The sequence below is a fragment of the Acipenser ruthenus genome, chromosome 30 (assembly GCF_902713425.1).
Source record: "Acipenser ruthenus chromosome 30, fAciRut3.2 maternal haplotype, whole genome shotgun sequence".
Taxonomy (NCBI): domain Eukaryota; kingdom Metazoa; phylum Chordata; class Actinopteri; order Acipenseriformes; family Acipenseridae; genus Acipenser; species Acipenser ruthenus.
This window is the reverse complement of record NC_081218.1, coordinates 6,199,732-6,221,834: the sequence shown is the minus strand read 5'-3', so window position 1 is coordinate 6,221,834 and position 22,103 is coordinate 6,199,732. Positions and strand designations below refer to the sequence as shown.

General features: G+C 45.2%; 1 protein-coding gene across 1 annotated transcript; it reads right to left on the bottom strand.

Annotated features, from left to right (window-relative positions):
* Positions 1–1,231: 1,231 nt before the first annotated feature.
* On the bottom strand, positions 1,232–8,289 carry LOC131702723 (uncharacterized). Its single transcript, XM_059004537.1, has 4 exons — positions 8,074–8,289; positions 7,812–7,930; positions 2,927–3,157; positions 1,232–1,780 (listed from the first exon to the last, which is right to left on the bottom strand). Exons 1-4 carry the CDS (start codon positions 8,287–8,289, stop codon positions 1,732–1,734), a joined length of 615 nt encoding a protein of 204 aa, XP_058860520.1. The 3' UTR covers positions 1,232–1,731.
* Between the last annotated feature and the right edge of the window lie 13,814 nt (positions 8,290–22,103).

Genomic DNA, 22,103 nt, shown 5'->3' with positions numbered 1-22,103 from the left:
GGCGCAGCAAAGCAGCCCCAAAACATAACCGAGCCTCCTCCATGTTTCACTGTAGGTATGGTGTTCCTTTCTTTGAAAGCTTCATTTTTTCGTCTGTGAACATAGAGCTGATGTGACTTGCCAAAAAGCGCAAGGCTGTTGGGAATGGATCGTTGTAGTTTAGATCAGAATTTGTTTACAGTTATTAAAATCAATGCACAGAATTAACACAAAGTTAAACACTGGATTTGCAACAAGACTAGAGCTGGGGATGGTGTTGCCCTGGCTTCCTCACCGATACCCATTAATATATTGCCCCCCCCCCCCCCCAATCGATCATCCCTTTAAAAACATGCCAAAGATTACCGACCCGTTCCCATAGCAACAAAAAAAAAAAACACCACATTTTAAATTTAGATTTTTTAATATATAATCTACAAAATTCACAACATTAATTCAGAGATTAGAAATTCTGCAGTTGGAGTAATATTTAAGTGTCTGTTCTCGCATACACAGAGAGCTACGCAGGTACAAGTGTTTAATAGTCGGGCTATGAAGGAAACACAAGTTTCTAATCTCTAAATTACAGGATCATAGCGATGGCTGTCAGTTTCTGTAGCATATATATATATCTGTGTACAATACAAAAAATATACTCTTCAGCTGGACAAAGAAAGAGAAACGAGATCGGCACCCCTCCATATATAAATTGGAGTTAACTTGCTATCAACCAAAATACTGAAGAAACCGATTTGAAAAAACAAAATAAAGGATGTTTGCCAAAAATTGACACTGTAGCGACTGATTTATAAAAAAAAAAAAAAAAAAAAAACCACACACACATGATCCTGGGTGTTAAATTAAGACGTGGCTGGATATATATTACCCTATTTTAAATTTAAGAGAACAGGAACGGTAGAACAAACAAACAGCCATTTCCAAAATGTTTGAGATTTTTAAACGCTTCAATTACGGCTAACTGTGAAGTAACATTTACCAACGACTGCAATAAAATGAATTTTCAATTGCAGAAATCATTTTGTAATCAGATTGATTTTTTTTTTTTGGGGGGGGGGGGGGGTGCCTCAAAGTATTTGTAACATTTACAAAAAACAAACACAAAAAAAACACATGACATCTCTCTCAAATTTATTACAAAAATAAAATGTGTTTCACCCCCCAGGTGAGCCTGTGACACAACCTGCATTACAGGTGAAGGAAACCGGTGTGATCTCCCTCACCCCCCCCAAAAAAAAAAACAGAACACCCCAACCAAAACGTAAAACACTCCCCTTAAACCAGGGAAACCAGACCAGTGATGTCACTGAGCAGCTATAGAAACACTCAAATCTGGTGTTACATTCACTCTCAAATTTAGCAGCAACATTTCAAAAGCACAAAATTACAAACAAAAAAACACACGCATCTGGGAATCCACTCCTTCCTGCGATCTCCAAACTGTAGTGTGTTTTAAAAATGGTGTGCCTGGAGAACCCCTCTCTCTGGACCCCCTGGTCTGTGCCCCTCCTCCTCCCTTTCACCGGGGCAGAGTCTGCGTTCTTCAAAACCGCACCCCCGTCAGCCACGTTTAACTTTTTGACAGGGGGCTTGGAAGCAAAGTGTTTTTGAATGGACAGACATTCAGGTAGCGATAGTCCAGTATCTTTAGGGAGTCCCCCTCCCCTCATCTCATGAGCAGCACGATGCCAGCGCCGATACCTGCAAGGCCAGCGAAGGTCATCAAAGCGTTCCTCATGCTGGACTCGGGGTCCTCCGTGTGGAAGAAATCCACGAAGCCTTCCTGCAGAACACAACAGGGGGGGGGGAATAAATATCAGAATGTTTCGCAACAATTGGTCAAAGATTTAGGACGTTTGGTCAAGTTGATCACTAAAAGGAAGCAGTTGTATAAAAAATAAATTTCACTCGAAGTTCTAAAGACTTCGCTGTGCAGGTCTTTCCCCAGTTTCATCATTTCTCTACAAATTGATCCCCAAATATCTTTAACCCTTTACGGTACAAAGGACGCAAGCGTGCCACTAAAACAGCAACTCATTTCTGCAGCGAGGCGCAAGAAACAGGGTTTATAAAAATCGACTGGATGGGTTGGAACTGGCTGTCCAAAAACCGTTTCCTCCTCGTGATACACGAGTCGCTCAAAATGTATTTCAAGAACAAAGCGGGTGAACAAGCAGCCCTCGTTTCCTTGTGCACCTTCAGGAGGCAACATAAGCAAAGCTCTCAGGTTTCAACTGCTCTGGGACTGGGAGAAGGGCAATGCCGACGACTGTGCACCCCCCCCCCCCGCGAACCCAATACACACAACTGAATGGAGGCCGATCCGCAGCAATTAAGACAGGAAACAGGCGGTTCTGTCGCGGGTTGACGTTGCAAGCTGGCGGACCGGATTCACGCGGCAGCTACTGAATAATTCAAGATGGCAAAGAACAGCTGCTTTAGAAACTCGTTAATCTAACCGTGTGTGTGTGGGGTGGGGGGGGGGCGGGCAGGTTACCATCATCGCCTTCCATTCGCTCATTAGGAGCACAGCCCAGTCTAAACTTCACCTGTGTGTAAACGGTCCAATAGCTAGCTCACTTTGCCTAGCACATTTTAAAAAAGTCAAACGAAAAACTTAGTCAGTCATTAAGAAACAAAATGCATGCGAAAGTTACTTAATTTTGGGGGAAACTGAAAAGGATCAGAAACTGCCACTATGAGAATTTAGATGTAGTCCAGAGAGTCATTTTATTTGGGGGGGGGGGGGGGGGGTCAGGATTGAAGTCTGCATTAAAACAAAACTAGAAGCCATCAAAAACAGGTCCAACATGTACTATCAAGTCTAATCCAGTCTGCTTTCTCTCATTCCCCCAACCCCCTCCCCTGCGTCTCAAGCCCGGCATGGCGCCCCCTCCTGGTGTGTGAAGACAGCGCGGCGCTCACTCACCCACGCTCCGTTCTCATCCAGGCTCTCTTGTCCCGGAGGAGGAAGCTGCTGATTCGCTCCCCCAGCGGCTCGATGCAGTGCTCCAGGCCGCTCTGTTTCAGGTGCCTGGCCACCACGGCCCCGAACGCCACCAAGCTGACCACGCGGCCCCAGTTCGTGGTCCCGTCGCTGAACAGGCTCTCAGCCACGTCCGTCACGAAACCCACCTCCATTTCCTGACCCACGTTGAGCCTGTTGATGATTCCCGGGGGGAAAAATAAATAATTATCAAATATCCAAAGCACGGAATTTGTAGGTCAAAATATTATTAGTTTCGCCCTTATCCAGGGTGCCTTACAATTGTTATAAGACATCACATTATTTTTACATACAATTACCCATTTATACAGTTGGGTTTTTACTGGAGCAATCTACGTAAAGTACCTTGCTCAAGGGTACAGCAGCAGTGTCCCCTACCTGGGATTGAACCCACAACCCTCCGGTCAAGAGCCCTAACCACTACTCCACACTGCTGCCCTATATCAGAAATAACTCAGGATTACAGAATAGCTTCACCCATTCCTGTAAATTGTAAAACCAGCTGGATTAGTTACAGGGTGTCTTATTACTCAGAGTGAAACCAGGAACGGATCACACTGCTATGCAATGGGAGTTTCAATCGTTTCTCAAAAGCCAGATTACAGTGACTGATCCTGCCCACTGCTTCCCCATTTCATGAACTCATTTCTTTAACAGGATTAATTTATTTTACATACAGCCACTGTCAAAAGATTTGCATCCCCCTACAGAACAAAAACTCATTCAGCTTCACAAAGTGGATGAAACCTGCTGGATATAATGTCACTCCAACACGGTGAATTGCACGTCGCTTTTGAGTACTGCTTCCAGTAGACTTTTTGCAATTATCATTTCGTAGTTTCTTTGATTACACAATGTTAAATTAAAAAAAAAAAAGACCCAAGAAAGATATCCAAGAGTTTTTAAATTAAAAAAATCAGTCCTAAAATTCTAGGTGATGCAGATATTTTGCCCAGAGCTCTACATCCATCTTGGACAGGTGGGTAAACCACTAAAAAAAAAAAAACAGCAGGAGGGAGGCAAACGAAACGCTTAAATATTCAAACCAACCGACTACCAAGATTTCAAAACCAAACACTGCAGCAGATCCCAGTGCAGTGGAAAGAGAGGCGCGCAGGCCTGGATCTCCCATGTCAGTGCCATGGTAACCAATCCCCTCACAGCGCTCGGTTATAAACATCCGCTCTCTCAAAAATCAGCAGGCTCGGCTTTTGCGGTTAGGCTTTGAGAGACAAACCCTTCAGCATTGCTCAAATTCCTCCTGCGATAAATTTAGACGCTATGAATTGTTCACCTTCCCTCCACATTATTCTTAAGGGAGGGGTGACTTGTTATCTGTCAACAACTGAGCATAAACCGCACTTATCCTGCTGGGTTCATTACTCCTTCCTGTTTGCCTCGCTGGGTGACGAGACTCCAGTTTCAATAGGTTTTATTTATGTATTTCTTCTTGTGTTGCTCAGTTCGACATTGAGAAAGTGAAAAAATAACTCTGCAGATTTATTTTTCCCCGCCCCTGGGAAAGCGGTACAAAACATCAATTCAACCCGCCCAGTCTCTCTAAAAGACTACCTATGGAAAAAAAAAAACACACACACACCCCACCCGTGTGGGCAATTAATAGCGATTTTAAAAACAGCTCCCTAAGGATTCTGAATTGAGGGGCGTGTAAATGAGTTTCTGCAAAAGGAAATCGAGACTCTTGAGTTGCATTTATATATTTTACGCTTTCTAAAAGCCAAGCTAGACTTTGTAGGTGTAAAGACTAAAAAAGGGGGCGCTCCCTAAATTGTTGTCGAGTCCCCCCCACCCACAGTGTAAGGCGTTGTGTAATTTAGAAACAAGACAGTTTATTTTTTCCTGTAAATATGTTTTGGAATGTCCCGCGTTTCTGCGCCATTTCGCTTCACATAAAAACACCAGTCAGGTTCTCTTTGAAAAATTACTTCCCGTATTTTAATTTCAGGCTGTGCATTGGAGCATTTAATAAATTTATGTGGAGATAAATCCATACGATGCTCGGTTTTGTAAGCTAAATTATTTAAAACAAACTCGATATGCATCAATCAATCAATCTTCGTCATAACCACGTAGCCCCCCCGAGCCCGCCCCCCGATAAAACCGGAAATGGCGCACTTCCCCTTTGTGTGGTGCCCCCCTGTTCTTGCAAGACGCACAGTAATAACACAGTAACGAAATCCCCAGCCCTAATTAAAACACCTATTATGAATTTGAGGAACTGCGGTTGAAAATATCATTTTACAATTATAACGCGGGGGTTCAGATTTGGAGAACTAAAATATCCTCGTTAACGTTTTAAAAAAAACGAGGCTCGGGCAGCGTATCCATTGTGTCTTATGCATGCATTATAAATATGTATGCAGATTTAAACCATGCAAGCATTTCCAAACTCAAATGCATAAACATCTATATCTCTTTTTTTTTTTTAAAAGCCAACTTTCTTTTTCAGTTTTCCCCCTAGAACAAAATGAACGCAGTGTTTCTCATATTTTCGCATTGCTACAAAAGCGAGGACCTGAAGGCGGAGTTCTGGAGAGCTCGTTGAATCGAATTGTAATCATACTGGAAACTAACCCGATCCGAACCGGATCCCCCACCGAACACCCGCTCGTTCGTATTTCCCCTCAATCAAGGACCCGGTCCATTAAGCCCGCTGCACACAGCCCGACTCAAGCCGTCCTGACTCCTCTCATCTGAGCATGCACAGACTCTGCGATCATTTGTGCTCAGTTTTGGTTTAATGGCACAGTTGAGTTTTTCTCGACTGGGTGTCGCACACTGCTAAGACTCAATTAGACGGACCACAACTAGATCCTGGTGATTACTGTGTATGCAGATTTCATTAATACTGCCCTGTACACATTTTTGTATTAACTAAGCTCAACATAGCGACCCTCATATTATGCCTGGCATCGTATGCTGATTAGACAGCGGAGACAGCGCTGCGAGGCAACCAAAAGAAGCGCTTACCCTATTAATTAATTTACTATTTACACCGAGCAAACGTTTCAGGCAGTGTTTGACCTTTTGTATAGCTTGTCTACTACACTTTTTTGATTGTTGATTTTTTATTTGACTTTGGCGTTGTTTTTCTCAGCGTGTGGTCATTCTAGGGGCTTGTGATTTGTGACCTACTGGAGATCGACGCACCGGTTACTTCTGTTTTAGTGCAGTAAGAAGATATAGGCTGCCAGTAGATTGATAATAAAACGGTAAATTGATCATTTACCTTGGATTAGTAAACGTCTATAAAAACACCATTCAAATGTGCACTTATCTGGTATTTTTGAATTCGGGACACTTGGAGCAATTCAAGACTAACGCATTTCTACCCGTGGATCTAAAGCTGTCAATATCCCGCCGTCTTGCATGACAAGTCACATGACAAGCTACGTCACTTAACCCTGCTTCCGCATCGGTTGACACCCTCACGACTAATCGGTCTCAGTCAGTCTCGGTCTCAGCCGCCGCACACAGACAGACAGACTCATCACATCTGAACGAAACTGCGTCTGAAAGAGATTCAGCATGTTCAATCTTCAAATCTGAAGACATCCCGACTGAAACTTGCATACAATTTTTTTTTTTTTTATATAAATTTAGTCGTCGCCAATTATTTTTACCCCGGTTTTCACCCCAATTTAGCATGCCCAATTATTATCTGTATCCCCGGCTCACCGCTCGCAACCCCCCCGCCGACTCGGGAAATGGAGGCTGGAACACGCGTCCTCCGAAACGTGCTCCTGCCAAGCCGTCATTTTTCGCACTGCAGATCCACAGCAATGCTACCAGACCTATAGTGCCGGAGGACAACACAGATCTGGCGGCTCCGCTGCAGAGCCACAGGCGCCCTATCGGCCACAGGGGTCGCTGATGCGCGGTGAGCCGTGGATTCCCCTGCCGACCTAAGCCCTCCCTACCCGGGCAGCGCTCAGCCAATTGTGCGCCGCCCCCTAGGAACTCTCGGTCACGGTCAGCTGTGACATAGCCTGGATTCGAACCTGCGATCTCCAGGCTATAGAGCACATCCTGCGAGGAGCGCCTTTACTGGATGCGCCACTCGGGAGCCCCTGAAACCTGCATACTCCTGGTTTTAAGGGCACGCACACTGCTACGATTCATCCAGACTCTGTACGGCCAGGCGAGATGAGAGGAGTCGGGACGGCTGGAGTCCGGGCTGTGTGCCGCGGGCTTCAGCGGATCTGGGGAGGCTTCTGTTTTTTGATGGGGGTGTGTGTCCGCTTAGTACAATTAATGGTGTATGAAAATAGATTCACAAACCCATCCCCCGTGTGTGTTGCTTTTTGTGTTTATAGATTCAACTCAACCCCTCACCTAGTTACATTTGCTTCGAGAATCAACCAGGATAACCAGATTTTAGTACACGTGTATTTGACATGCGATCCCACCCCCCCAAAAAAATAAGAAACACGTCTGAAATTAAAATCAGGTTCCCTGCCTAGCTTCAAAATCGGTACGGGGTTTCCATCGTAATCAAAGTCATTGTATTTATCTTGCTCTTAATCGTATTATTACTTGTACTGTGATTCTTGAAATGTATTTTTGTTTACGACTGTAAGTCGCCCTGGATAAGGGCGTCTGCTAATTAATAAATAAATAAATAAATAAAAATAAATAAATAAAACTGGTTTTGCCGTGGATTTGAATACAAAAAAACACAGCGCGACTAAAGCTGGCCGGTAAAGCCAAAAAAACTGGAGAGTACAGACGTACGTAATATTATAAAATTAAAAAAACAGGGCAATCTAGATCTTACGGTGCCTACCGTTGAAGGCGCAGCGATGTTTCTCGATCACGCCGTCGGATACTCGTCGGAGGGTCTCCAGCGGTTTGTTTTGCTTTCGACTTATCCGAGAGGCCCGCAAATAATCCTCGACGAGCGCCCTAGTTTCCTGCTCGAACCGCCCGTCCAGGTGCGGCTCCTCGAAGCCGGGCACGGCGGCTCGACGGCGAGTCCGGGGAGGACGGCAGGGACCCGTCTTCGTTGGTGTTTATCGGGAACGGCGACAGCACTTTGACTTTGATGCCGTTTCTGACGGGCTTGGAAGAACCGCGGCGAAAATCCACTTCATCCGCGCCGCAGCCGTCCAGCTCCCCTTCTTCGTTTTTTCCGCTCTCGGGTTCGTTTGGCCGCCGAAGCTCCGAAGCTCGATTTCCGTGCGGGCGGCCGCTTCGCAGCACAGATTCAGCTGAACGACCGTGTTGGACGTGGCGCGTTTCAAATCCAGCAGCGTCAGACTCATTTTCGGTTGGCTGTTTGGTTTATTTATTTATTTTACTGGCTTAATTAAGTTACAGAAACAGAAGAAACCTGTTAACATTTTTTTTTTTTTTTAATTTAACCAAAAAACAAAACAAAACGTTTCTACTCGACCGAATCTATTCGAGCTAATATCTTCCAGTCTGAATGCAACGCTCCTTTATATACTCGTCCCTACCGTGACATCACAATGGAACGCGAAGGCGTCAGATTTACGTGCGCTACGTTTTGTTTAACTGTGGGCTTTTTCGGGCACTTTCCGTAACGTGCGTAAGTAAATTTTAGTAAAAGCTGCGCTTTCCTCTGTCACCTGTCTTCCATATAGATATATGCATTTATTGGGATTTTTTTAAAATGTGTGCTTGTCATTCCCCTTCCTCTAAATAACACGTCAATAAACACACACGCAGTACACAAATTAATTATTTTCAGATTTATTATACTGCTAGGATATCACGAACATAATAAATCTATGAAATGTGACTGAAATACTGAAATGTTAACACGTTTTCTCTCTTTATAATAATAATAATAATAATAATAATAATAATAATACAAGTGTATGTAGATACCGCTGTTTGCTGTAAACCCGTTATATATAATAAAAACAATTTAAAAGGGGGACACGTATTTATTTCTGAATTATAACTTAACAATCACAGTTTTGGTTCGTAGGGGTTAATGCGACCCTTTTCATTTTTCACACGGTCCTTTCTCTCTCGCGTCTTAAGTTACTATCAAACTACATGGTGTGAGAACGATCGAGAACATTCAAGTTATGCCAAAGACTAATTATATAAAGCAATTCAAAAACAAACAAAACAACGAACAAAAAACCACTGTAATGGCGGACAGCTTCAGGAATCTCTGCTATGTGAGGAGCAACAATGTGCTCACGAATACCTTAATCATGTCTGTTTTGATTTTGTTAAGTTACCTTGACTGGATGTGACTGCATTTTCAGGTACATCTGCTGTGAGAGTCATTATAGAATAGTCTGCGTAATTACGAAATATAAATTAAGGCGTGGCTACAAAAACATTTCACCCCCAGACAAACACGCTAGCTAATCCCAGGGCATTAGGGCAGCAGTGTGGAGTAGTGGTTAGGGCTCTGGACTCTTGACCGGAGGGTTGTGGGTTCAATCCCAGGTGGGGGGACACTGCAGCTGTACCCTTGAGCAAGGTACTTTACCTAGATTGCTCCAGTAAAAACCCAACTGTATAAATGGGTAATTGTATGTAAAAATGATGTGATATCTTGTAAGTCGCCCTGGATAAGGGTGTCTGCTAAGAAATAAATAATAATAATTCTATAGGGTGATGCTAAACGTGTGTCCAAAGCTGTACACTTCAGTGACACTGATGTCATTCTCCACAGGAACACGACATTCTGAGCCTTGATGACCTTGGCATGCTGTGCTTGTTTGACTCACTGTCTGGAATGTTCAGGGAGGGCTCACTTCCTCAGGAAGCCCATGATCTTCTGGATGATGTCATATTCTGGACCATGAAATAAACTGGGCCGAGTCTACCACAGTATGAATTGCAGTTTAACCAGATTTTTCCCATTGTTATACTCTGCATTTCCCCTGGTTTGCCATGTTTATTAATATGCTTTACCAGACCTCTCTGTGCTTTACAATGCTTCCCTATGCTTTACCAGACCTCTCTGTGCTTTACAATGCTTCCCTATGCTTTACCAGACCTCTCTGTGCTTTACAATGCATCCCTATGCTTTACCAGACCTCTCTGTGCTTTACAATGCTTCCCTATGCTTTACCAGACCTCTCTGTGCTTTACAATGCATCCCTATGCTTTACCAGACCTCTCTGTGCTTTACAATGCATCCCTATGCTTTACCAGACCTCTCTGTGCTTTACAATGCTTCCCTATGCTTTACCAGACCTCTCTGTGCTTTACAATGCATCCCTATGCTTTACCAGACCTCTCTGTGCTTTACAATGCTTCCCTATGCTTTACCAGACCTCTCTGTGCTTCACAATGCATCCCTATGCTTTACCAGACCTCTCTGTGCTTCACAATGCATCCCTATGCTTTACCACACCTCTCTGTGCTTTACAATGCTTCCCTATGCTTTACCAGACCCCTCTGTGCTTTACAATGCTTCCCTATGCTTTATCAGACCTCTCTGTGCTTTACAATGCTTCCCTATGCTTTACCAGACCCCTCTGTGCTTTACAATGCTTCCCTATGCTTTATCAGACCTCTCTGTGCTTTACAATGCTTCCCTATGCTTTATCAGACCTCTCTGTGCTTTACAATGCATCCCTGTGCTTTATCAGACCCCTCTGTGCTTTACAATGCATCCCTATGCTTTACCAGACCCCTCTGTGCTTTACAATGCTTCCCTATGCTTTATCAGACCTCTCTGTGCTTTACAATGCTTCCCTATGCTTTACCAGACCTCTCTGTGCTTTACAATGCATCCCTATGCTTTACCATACCTCTCTGTGCTTTACAATGCTTCCCTATGCTTTACCAGACCTCTCTGTGCTTTACAATGCTTCCCTATGCTTTACCAGACCTCTCTGTGCTGTACAATGCTTCCCTATGCTTTACCATACCTCTCTGTGCTTTACAATGCTTCCCTATGCTTTACCAGACCTCTCTGTGCTTTACAATGCTTCCCTATGCTTTACCAGACCTCTCTGTGCTTTACAATACTTCCCTATGCTTTACCAGACCTCTCTGTGCTTTACAATGCTTCCCTATGCTTTACCAGACCTCTCTGTGCTTTACAATGCTTCCCTATGCTTTATCAGACCTCTCTGTGCTTTACAATGCATCCCTGTGCTTTATCAGGACCCTCTGTGCTTTACAATGCATCCCTATGCTTTACCAGACCCCTCTGTGCTTTACAATGCTTCCCTATGCTTTATCAGACCTCTCTGTGCTTTACAATGCTTCCCTATGCTTTATCAGACCTCTCTGTGCTTTACAATGCTTCCCTATGCTTTACCAGACCTCTCTGTGCTTTACAATGCATCCCTATGCTTTACCATACCTCTCTGTGCTTTACAATGCTTCCCTATGCTTTACCAGACCTCTCTGTGCTTTACAATGCTTCCCTATGCTTTACCAGACCTCTCTGTGCTGTACAATGCTTCCCTATGATTTACCATACCTCTCTGTGCTTTACAATGCTTCCCTATGCTTTACCAGACCTCTCTGTGCTTTACAATGCTTCCCTATGCTTTACCAGACCTCTCTGTGCTTTACAATACTTCCCTATGCTTTACCAGACCTCTCTGTGCTTTACAATGCTTCCCTATGCTTTACCAGACCCCTCTGTGCTTTACAATGCTTCCCTATGCTTTATCAGACCTCTCTGTGCTTTACAATGCATCCCTGTGCTTTATCAGGACCCTCTGTGCTTTACAATGCATCCCTATGCTTTACCAGACCCCTCTGTGCTTTACAATGCTTCCCTATGCTTTATCAGACCTCTCTGTGCTTTACAATGCTTCCCTATGCTTTACCAGACCTCTCTGTGCTTTACAATGCATCCCTATGCTTTACCATACCTCTCTGTGCTTTACAATGCTTCCCTATGCTTTACCAGACCTCTCTGTGCTTTACAATGCTTCCCTATGCTTTACCAGACCTCTCTGTGCTTTACAATGCTTCCCTATGCTTTATCAGACCTCTCTGTGCTTTACAATGCTTCCCTATGCTTTACCAGACCTCTCTGTGCTTTACAATGCTTCCCTATGCTTTACCAGACCTCTCTGTGCTTTGCAATGCTTCCCTATGCTTTACCAGACCTCTCTGTGCTTTACAATGCTTCCCTATGCTTTACCAGACCTCTCTGTGCTTTACAATGCTTCCTTGTGCTTTACCATACCTCTCTGTGCTTTACAATGCTTCCCTATGCTTTACCAGACCTCTCTGTGCTTTACAATGCTTCCTTGTGCTTTACCATACCTCTCTGTGCTTTACAATGCTTCCCTATGCTTTACCACACCTCTCTGTGCTTCACAATGCATCCCTATGCTTTACCAGACCCCTCTGTGCTTTACAATGCTTCCCTATGCTTTACCAGACCTCTCTGTGCTTTACAATGCATCCCTATGCTTTACCATACCTCTCTGTGCTTTACAATGCTTCCCTATGCTTTACCACACCTCTCTGTGCTTTACAATGCTTCCCTATGCTTTACCAGACCTCTCTGTGCTTTACAATGCTTCCTTGTGCTTTACCATACTTGTCTGTGCTTTACAATGCTTCCCTATGCTTTACCACACCTCTCTGTGCTTTACAATGCTTCCTTGTGCTTTACCAGACCTCTCTGTGCTTTACAATGCTTCCCTATGCTTTACCAGACCTCTCTGTGCTTTACAATGCTTCCCTATGCTTTACCAGACCTCTCTGTGCTTTACAATGCTTCCCTATGCTTTACCAGACCTCTCTGTGCTTTACAATGCTTCCCTATGCTTTACCAGACCTCTCTGTGCTTTACAATGCTTCCCTATGCTTTACCAGACCTCTCTGTGCTTTGCAATGCTTCCCTATGCTTTACCAGACCTCTCTGTGCTTTACAATGCTTCCTTGTGCTTTACCATACCTCTCTGTGCTTTACAATGCTTCCCTATGCTTTACCAGACCTCTCTGTGCTTTACAATGCATCCCTATGCTTTACCAGACCTCTCTGTGCTTTACAATGCATCCCTATGCTTTACCACACCTCTCTGTGCTTTACAATGCTTCCCTATGCTTTACCACACCTCTCTGTGCTTTACAATGCTTCCCTATGCTTTACCAGACCTCTCTGTGCTTTACAATGCTTCCCTATGCTTTACCAGACCTCTCTGTGCTTTACAATGCATCCCTGTGCTTTACCACACCTCTCTGTGCTTTACAATGATTTTCTAACTGCCCAAAATATCTGCACATTCACCTCTACTTTCTAGCTCACCAACTGAATCCGAATAAAGATTGCTCAGGAAACCTGCCCTTCAGAAGCCTTTTCCCAAGAGTTCTGAATTCAAGCCCCTTTGACCTTTTTTTTAAAATCGTTTTAGTGTCCCTGATGTCTGTTTTACCAGAGCTAAGGTTAACAGTGTGTGACGTATGACTTGCAAACCTGCCCGTGACGTACCCAGAAGATGCTTGCATATTGCAATATTAAACATGATGACTAAGCTGTGAATCGGAGGTGAACACAAAGCCTCTTTTTCAGGAAAACTGGTTCCAGGAGACCCCCGGGAGACCTAGTTTGAGGTTTGCTGTATCAAACCCCGCCAAGTCTCCCTGCCTGGTGTGCCGCGCAGCGCCCTGAAACCTACAGTCTCCTGAAAGCTGAAGCTCCAAGCTGCAGAGTCGTGGCTTCGTGCTCCCTTCAGCTTTAAGCATCGCTAGCATTCTTCGCATGCCATGTGATTACATTGACTCGAATGCTGTAGCTGGTTTTCTTCATTTTTAGGTTAGAATTAGAAATGTGTGGAACAGCAGTGTGGCGTAGCGGTCAGGGGCTCTGGACTCTTGACCGGAGGGTCGTGGATTCAATCCCAGGTGGGGGGACACTGCTGCTGTACCCTTGAGCAAGGTACTTTACCTAGATTGCTCCAGTAAAAACCCAACTGTATAAATGGGGAATTGTATGTAAAAATAATGTGATATCTGGTAACAGTTGTAAGTCGCCCTGGATAAGGGCGTCTGCTAAGAAATAAATAATAATAATAATAATAATGTCCGGCTCATTGTCACAGTAGCTAATAGAATTTGTTGGATAATTCATGTAGAAACTTCCACCCTCTTCTCCTCACTCACCTCCTCCCTCGACTCCCTCTGTCCCCTCACCTCTCGTCCTGCTCGCCCCTCCCCTCCCCATCCCTGGCTCTCCTCTGCGCTCCGCTCGGCAAGAATCACACTGCAATCTGCTGAAAAGAAATGGAAGAGAACCAAACTCCCTGCTGCCCTAGACCTTTACCGCACTCTCCTCTCCTCCTTCTCCTCTACTCTCTCCTCTGCTAAATGTGCTTATTTCCAATCTGTAATCCAAGCCTCCACTAACAACCCACGTAAACTATTCTCTACCTTCTCCTCCCTCCTAAACCCTCCCCCCCTCCTCCTCCCTCCTCTATCTCCCCTGATGACTTTGTCTCCTTCTTCTCTTCTAAAATCTCAGATATCCGCAAACTCTTTAACACCTCTCCCTCCCTCGCACCCCCTCCCGCTCCAACTCCTACACCCACTGCAACCCCTACTAACTCACCCTCCCTCTCCACCTTCTTGCCCCTCTCAGACTCTGACCTCTCCTCCCTGCTCCAGGGTCACAAACCCACCACGTGTGTCTTGGACCCCCTCCCCACTCACCTCTTTCAAGCTGCTGCTCCTGCTCTACTCCCCTTCATCTCCTCCCTCCTCAACACCTCTCTACTTTCTGGTATCTTTCCCTCTGCCTTCAAAAAAGCCTCTATCACTCCCCTCCTCAAAAAACCTACCCTCGACCCCACCTCCCTCCAGAGCTACCGCCCTGTCTCTCTCCTACCCTTCCTCTCCAAAACCCTCGAGCGGACTGTACACCGCCAGCTCTCTGCTTTCCTGTCCAACCACTCTCTGCTTGACCCTCTCCAATCTGGCTTCCGCTCTGCTCACTCCACTGAAACCGCCCTCCTGTCTGTCACCAACTCACTTAAGTGTGCCCGAGCTGCCTCTCTCTCCTCTGTCCTAATTCTCCTCGACCTCTCTGCTGCCTTTGACACTGTTGATCACTCTATTCTATTATCATCTCTTGCTGACCTGGGGATCTCTGGCACTGCCCTGGCCTGGTTCTCCTCCTACCTCTCCAACCGCACTTACCAGGTAACCTGGCGTGGAGCAACCTCCACACCTCACCCTCTCTTAACTGGAGTCCCCCAAGGGTCAGTCTTGGGTCCTCTCCTGTTCTCTCTCTACACCCGCTCCCTGGGCCCCCTCATCACATCCTATGGTTTCTCATACCATTTCTATGCTGATGATGCCCAGATTTTCCTCTCCTTCCCCACCATCTCCTCCCGTATCTCTACCTGTCTGTCTGCTATTTCCTCCTGGATGCACTCGCATCACCTCAAACTCAACCTCTCTAAATCTGACCTCCTTTTCTTTCCCTCCTCCTCCCCCTCCTCTGATCTCTCTATCTCTGTTCCTCTGGAATCTACCACACTCTCTCCCTCTTCCTCAGCTAAGAACCTTGGAGTCACCCTGGACCCCTGCCTCTCTTATTCCCAGCACATCTCCACTCTGGCACGCACTTGCAGATTCTTCCTGAGCAACATCCGAAGAATCCGACCCTTCCTCACCAACTATGCTACCCAGCTCCTGGTCCAGGCCCTGGTACTCTCCCGCCTAGACTACTGCAACTCCCTCCTGGCTGGCCTCCCTGCGTCCGCCACCCGTCCGCTCCAGCTCATCCAGAACTCTGCTGCCCGCCTGGTGTTCTCTCTGCCTCGCTTCGCCCACGCTACTCCACTACTCCGCTCGCTCCACTGGCTCCCGATCACCGCTCGCATCCAGTTCAAGACTCTTGTACTAGCCTACAGATGCCTTGACCAGTCTGCACCCAGCTACCTCCAGACCCTCATCTCTCCCTACACCCCCACTCGACCTCTCCGCTCCGCCTGCACTAGAAGACTGGCTCTACCTCCGCTACGCTCCCCTGCCTCCAAAGCCCGCTCCTTCTCCACCCTTGCTCCGCAGTGGTGGAATGACCTTCCTACAGATGTCAGGACTGCCCAGTCCCTGACCACATTCCGGCGCCTCCTTAAGACTCACCTCTTCAAAGAGCACCTGTAGAACTCCTCTGTTTGTATCCTGGGACACTATCACCCTTCATGTAAATGTGCTTTATTTTGCTCTTATCAGCCCCTATTTTACTGCATTTAATCCTGTACTTCAGAATACTGTAATCTGCCAAGTGTTTAACCTGTAGTACTTTGTATTTAATCACATCCTGATGTAACTATCACTATTACCTGCTGTATTATTGAATTGTGGTTTGTCAAACTTGTACTTTACTTGAACAAAAATTATTGTATTTCTTGCTCTTATTGTATTACTTGTATTGTAACGCTTGAAATGTTTTTGCTTACGATTGTAAGTCGCCCTGGATAAGGGCGTCTGCTAAGAAATAAATAATAATAATAATAATAATACTGTAATGATGCTCCAGTCAGTCTGCCCGGACTGCACCTGAACCATCTTAAAAACACGAAGCCTCCAATAAGCTCATTTGTAAGAGTTAGTAAAGAATGGCGCTATATAATCTAAGGAAGCTGAATGTGAACTCCTAGCTGGAGCAACGAGAGAGGGAGAGAGGGGGCGGGGCAGAGAAGGAGGCGGAGACGCTGCTAGGCAACCGGCTCCTGAACATTCCACTCCGCTGAGCAGAGACCGTTAGGATTTAAAAATGCCAAAGTTCCGAGCGGCGTCAGGCGCTTCGTTTAATTAACACGCTTACATTTTAGCTTCTTGAAGTTACCACAGCGTGTCTATGTATGAATTACTGACGAGTAAGATTTGTGATTTGATTACTCTAGCAGATTAACTGATAATATATGGATGTTATTTTGTGAAAACAATACAATATTAAAAAAAGAAATGCTACAACATTTAATAAATAAATAAATGATACACCAAACTGTCGCATATTCGTTTAGTCTTAATATCATAACAAATATACTTATTATAAATACATACCTATTTTATTTGTTGTAAAACTGTCTGGAACTGAAGTAAAGTATTTTTTACACAGAGAATTGTGAGGGTCTGGAACCAACTCCCCAGTAATGTTGTTGAAGCTGACACCCTGGGATCCTTCAAGAAGCTGCTTGATGAGATTCTGGGATCAATAAGCTACTAACAACCAAACAAGCAAGATGGGCTGAATGGGGCCTCCTCTCGTTTGGAAACTTTCTTATGTTCTTATGTTGTGTATTTTGTAATTAAGGCTATCATAATGCATATGTAGGCTATATTATTATTAGTTTATTTAGCAGACGCCTTTATCCAAGGCGACTTACAGAGACTAGGGTGTGTGAACTATGCATCAGCTGCAGAGTCACTTACAACAACGTCTCACCCGAAAGACGGAGCACAAGGAGGTGAAGTGACTTGCTCAGGGTCACACAATGAGTCAGTGGCTGAGGTGGGATTTGAACCGGGGACCTCGTGGTTACAAGCCCTTTTCTTTAACCACTGGACCACACAGCATATTATACCAGCAAGTTTTAAAACAAGAAAATATTTCCCTTATATAAAAGCTAACGTTTCTGGAAGAGTAAAATCCATTTTCTAAATCCACAGGATAATGGTAATGGGTCCCAGTTTATTATGAGACCCGTTATAGAAATGGATTTACATTCTAGCTGCCATTTAAATCGAAATTATATTAATTTAAATGATATTTTAACTTTAACTTATATCTATATACATTAGAAACATTTCTTAGTGTCCGCTGTAATTACTGAAATCACATATTTTTTAATGTGATTTATTTTCAAATACTTATAAAAGTTATAATTAATGTTTATTAAATAACAATGACATTGCTACAGGGTGTGTGTGTGTGTGTGTCAATGACTGTGTGTGTGTGTGTCAGTGTGTGTGTGTCTGTGTGTCAGGGTGTGTGTGTGTGTGTGTGTGTGTGTCAGTGTGTGTGTGTCATGGTGTGTGTGTGTGTCAGTGAGTGTGTGTGTGTGTCAGTGTGTGTGTGTTAGTGAGTGTCAGTGTGTGTGTGTGTGTGTCAGTGTGTGTGTATGTCAGTGAGTGTGTGTTTGTCAGTGTGTGTGTGTGTGTGTCAGTGTGTGTGTCAGTGTGTGCTTGTGTGTGTGTCAGTGTGTGTCAGTGTGTGTGTGTGTGTGTCAGTGTGTGTGTGTTAGTGAGTGTGTGTGTGTGTGTCAGTGAGTGTGTGTTTGTGTGTGTGTGTCAGTGTGTGTCAGTGTGTGTGTGTGTGTGTCAGTGTGTGTGTCAGTGAGTGTGTGTGTGTGTCAGTGTGCGTGTGTGTGTGAGAGTGTGTGTGTGTGGGGGGGGGGGGGTCAGTGTGTGTGTGCGTGTGTCTGTGTGCATGTGTCTGTATGTGAGTGTGTATGTGTGTTCAATCAGGGTGGCTATTACCAGACTAGGGCAGCAGTGTGGAGTAGTGGTTAGGGCTCTGGACTCTTGACCGGAGGGTCGTGGGTTCGATCCCTGGTAGGGGACACTGCTGCTGTACCCTTGAGCAAGGTACTTTACCTAGATTGCTCCAGTAAAAACCCAACTGTATAAATGGGGAATTGTATGTAAAAATAATGTGATATCTTGTAACAATTGTAAGTCGCCCTGGATAAGGGCGTCTGCTAAGAAATAAATAATAATAATAATAATAAACTTGAGACTTGACCGTTGTGGCTTCAGTAGTCGTAGTATTTATTTCTTAGCAGACACCCTTATCCAGGTTACACGTTATAACAGTACAAAGTGTCACATTATAAAATATCACAATACACAATATCATAATACAGATAAGAGCAGCTGTGGATTGCAACCACAATGTAGAAACATATAGAGAATGGATGGGAATGGTCAATAAACATCACTGCTGTTTCTCTTCAAGCATGTTTATTTATTTCTAATACTGGACCCTGTCTTAATACTGTATCCCATTCTGAATATGAATATAGCCGAGTTATTAATTGTAGGTAATGCTTAGAATACCAGAGACACATTTAGCATTCAAAAGCAATCCATGTGATTTCTTTACCAGTCCTTCATTATTTTGTGTATCAGCCTCCACACAAAGCCGAGCGCAGTGCGGTATACTGTAATGATGCTGCAGTCAGTCTGCCCGGACTGCACCTGAACCATCTTAAAAACACGAAGCCTCCAATAAGCTCATTTGTAAGAGTTAGTAAAGAATGGCGCTATATAATCTAAGGAAGCTGAATGTGAACTCCTAGCTGGAGCAACGAGAGAGGGAGAGAGGGGGCGGGGCAGAGAAGGAGGCGGAGACGCTGCTAGGCAACCGGCTCCTGAACATTCCACTCCGCTGAGCAGAGACCGTTAGGATTTAAAAATGCCAAAGTTCCGAGCGGCGTCAGGCGCTTCGTTTAATTAACACGCTTACATTTTAGCTTCTTGAAGTTACCACAGCGTGTCTATGTATGAATTACTGACGAGTAAGATTTGTGATTTGATTACTCTAGCAGATTAACTGATAATATATGGATGTTATTTTGTGAAAACAATACAATATTAAAAAAAGAAATGCTACAACATTTAATAAATAAATAAATGATACACCAAACTGTCGCACATTCGTTTAGTCTTAATATCATAACAAATATACTTATTATAAATACATACCTATTTTATTTGTTGTAAAACTGTCTGGAACTGAAGTAAAGTATTTTTTACACAGAGAATTGTGAGGGTCTGGAACCAACTCCCCAGTAATGTTGTTGAAGCTGACACCCTGGGATCCTTCAAGAAGCTGCTTGATGAGATTCTGGGATCAATAAGCTACTAACAACCAAACAAGCAAGATGGGCTGAATGGGGCCTCCTCTCGTTTGGAAACTTTCTTATGTTCTTATGTTGTGTATTTTGTAATTAAGGCTATCATAATGCATATGTAGGCTATATTATTATTAGTTTATTTAGCAGACGCCTTTATCCAAGGCGACTTACAGAGACTAAGGTGTGTGAACTATGCATCAGCTGCAGAGTCACTTACAACAACGTCTCACCCGAAAGACGGAGCACAAGGAGGTGAAGTGACTTGCTCAGGGTCACACGATGAGTCAGTGGCTGAGGTGGGATTTGAACCGGGGACCTCGTGGTTACAAGCCCTTTTCTTTAACCACTGGACCACACAGCATATTATACCAGCAAGTTTTAATACAAGAAAATATTTCCCTTATATAAAAGCTAACGTTTCTGGAAGAGTAAAATCCATTTTCTAAATCCACAGGATAATGGTAACGGGTCCCAGTTTATTATGAGACCCGTTATAGAAATGGATTTACATTCTAACTGCCATTTAAATCGAAATTATATTAATTTAAATTATATTTTAACTTTAACTTATATCTATATACATTAGTGTGACAGAGATCGAATGAGTCTTGGTGTTAGATCTCCCTCTCGACCTGTGAGGGCACGGTGTACGAGGAACAGAGTACCCTTAATGAAATGGCACGACAATTTATTCCGTAGGGTAGATGGAAGTCGGTCAGTTCGGAAGGGGGCGGAGCCATGGCACCCGAGCTCAGTGACCCAGACGGTAAGCGGCGTGGCATCCGAGGACTGGAGGAGCGGATGCGCTCGTTAACCTCGGGGTCATGGGCGAGGGTATAAATAGGGGGCATGGCTTGAGTGATCTGTTCCTTTGCATATGGTTAAATTATATAACCAAGAAGGAGCCCGTATTTCTGGAATCAACCGTGAGTGTTTCGTGTCTGTGTCCTCACTGTGTGTCTTGTGTGTCGTTTCTCACTAAAGATTACTGAGCACGATCCGGAGCTGCAGCCGCAGGCCAGCGAAAACCCCGGACTTCACCACTCACCTTTTCACTACAGGATCTGTCTTTTGTTTGCACCTTTTAGCACTTGAATCACGCACTGTCTTTGTGTTTGTGTTTAGTGTGGGTGTCTGAACGGGACTTTGGGGTTGCGGGTCAAACCCGTAGGATTACAATTAGAAGTGATACACGCCGCTGTATCACTTCCAGCACTATTATTATTTACAGGTTTTGCCTTGAGGCTCTGGACATTTATTAAATTAAATAAACACCCTTGCACCTGTACCAACGTCTGTCTGTGTAATTATTCTGCACTGCACTCACCTGCACGTCATTACCACTTTGCCACACGTGGTTGTCAGAAGTGGGATGGACTACGCAACACTGTCGGCGCTGCTGGAGCAGCTGGACAGCAGACGGGAGGGGGAGGAAAGACGGAGAGAGGAGAGGTACACCGCGCTGATCGAGAGGGTCGGGCTGGCAATACCTCCCACAGCATCAGCGGAACGCAGCTTCATAGCGCCCAAAGCCAGGACGCATAAAATGACGGCGGATGATGATCCAGAAGCATACCTGGTGGCATTTGAGCGGCTGGCGACCACCGCGTCATGGCCCCGACAGTTCTGGGCAAGCCAGCTGGGACCCTGCCTGATTGGGGAAGCGCAGGCAGCCTACCAGGCGATGGGGGATGACGACGCCGCTCAATATGACCTGGTAAAGCTGGCTATTCTCCGCCGTCTTAATATTACGGAGGAAACGCACCGAGTGAGGTTCAGGGAGTACAGGAGGTCCCCGAACGTACGCCCCAGGGTGGTCGCACAGAAGCTCTGTGACCACATGATACACTGGCTCACCCCGGCGCTAAAAACAACTGCCCAGATGGGGGAGGCCATCGTTATTGAGCAGTTTTGTCATGTGGTCGGCGCCGAGACCCAAGGATGGATACGGCGCCACAACCCTGACACCCTGGAACAGGCAGTCAAGCTCGCTGAGGACTTCGAGGACTCCCTGGTATCCGCCCAGACCGGGCTGCTCACCCCACCTCAACGGAGCGGCCGAGCCCCACCTCCTCTCTCTGCTCCACCAGCCCCACCACCAGGACCGGGTCAACGACCTCCGAGAGCACCGACCCCAATGGGCGACCTTGCCTCCTCTTCATGGAGACCAAGGTTGGCCCCCAGCTGGGGTAGTGGTGCTGTCCCTGCCCCGTTGCCATACCAGCAGCGGGACAGACCATTTAATACTGTGCCCTCCTTTCCCCCTACCTGTTTTAGGTGCCGCCAGCCGGGACATCAGGCTA

Coding starts and splice junctions, on each gene's coding strand:
- LOC131702723 (XM_059004537.1), bottom strand. CDS start 8,289: ATGAGTCTGACGCTGCTGGATTTGAAACGCGCCACGTCCAACACGGTC. Junction 7,931..8,073: donor TTCCAAGCCCGTCAGAAACG/GCATCAAAGTCA, acceptor GCAGGAAACTAG/GGCGCTCGTCGAGGATTATT. Junction 1,781..2,926: donor TGGATGAGAACGGAGCGTGG/GTGAGTGAGCGC, acceptor TGTGTTCTGCAG/GAAGGCTTCGTGGATTTCTT.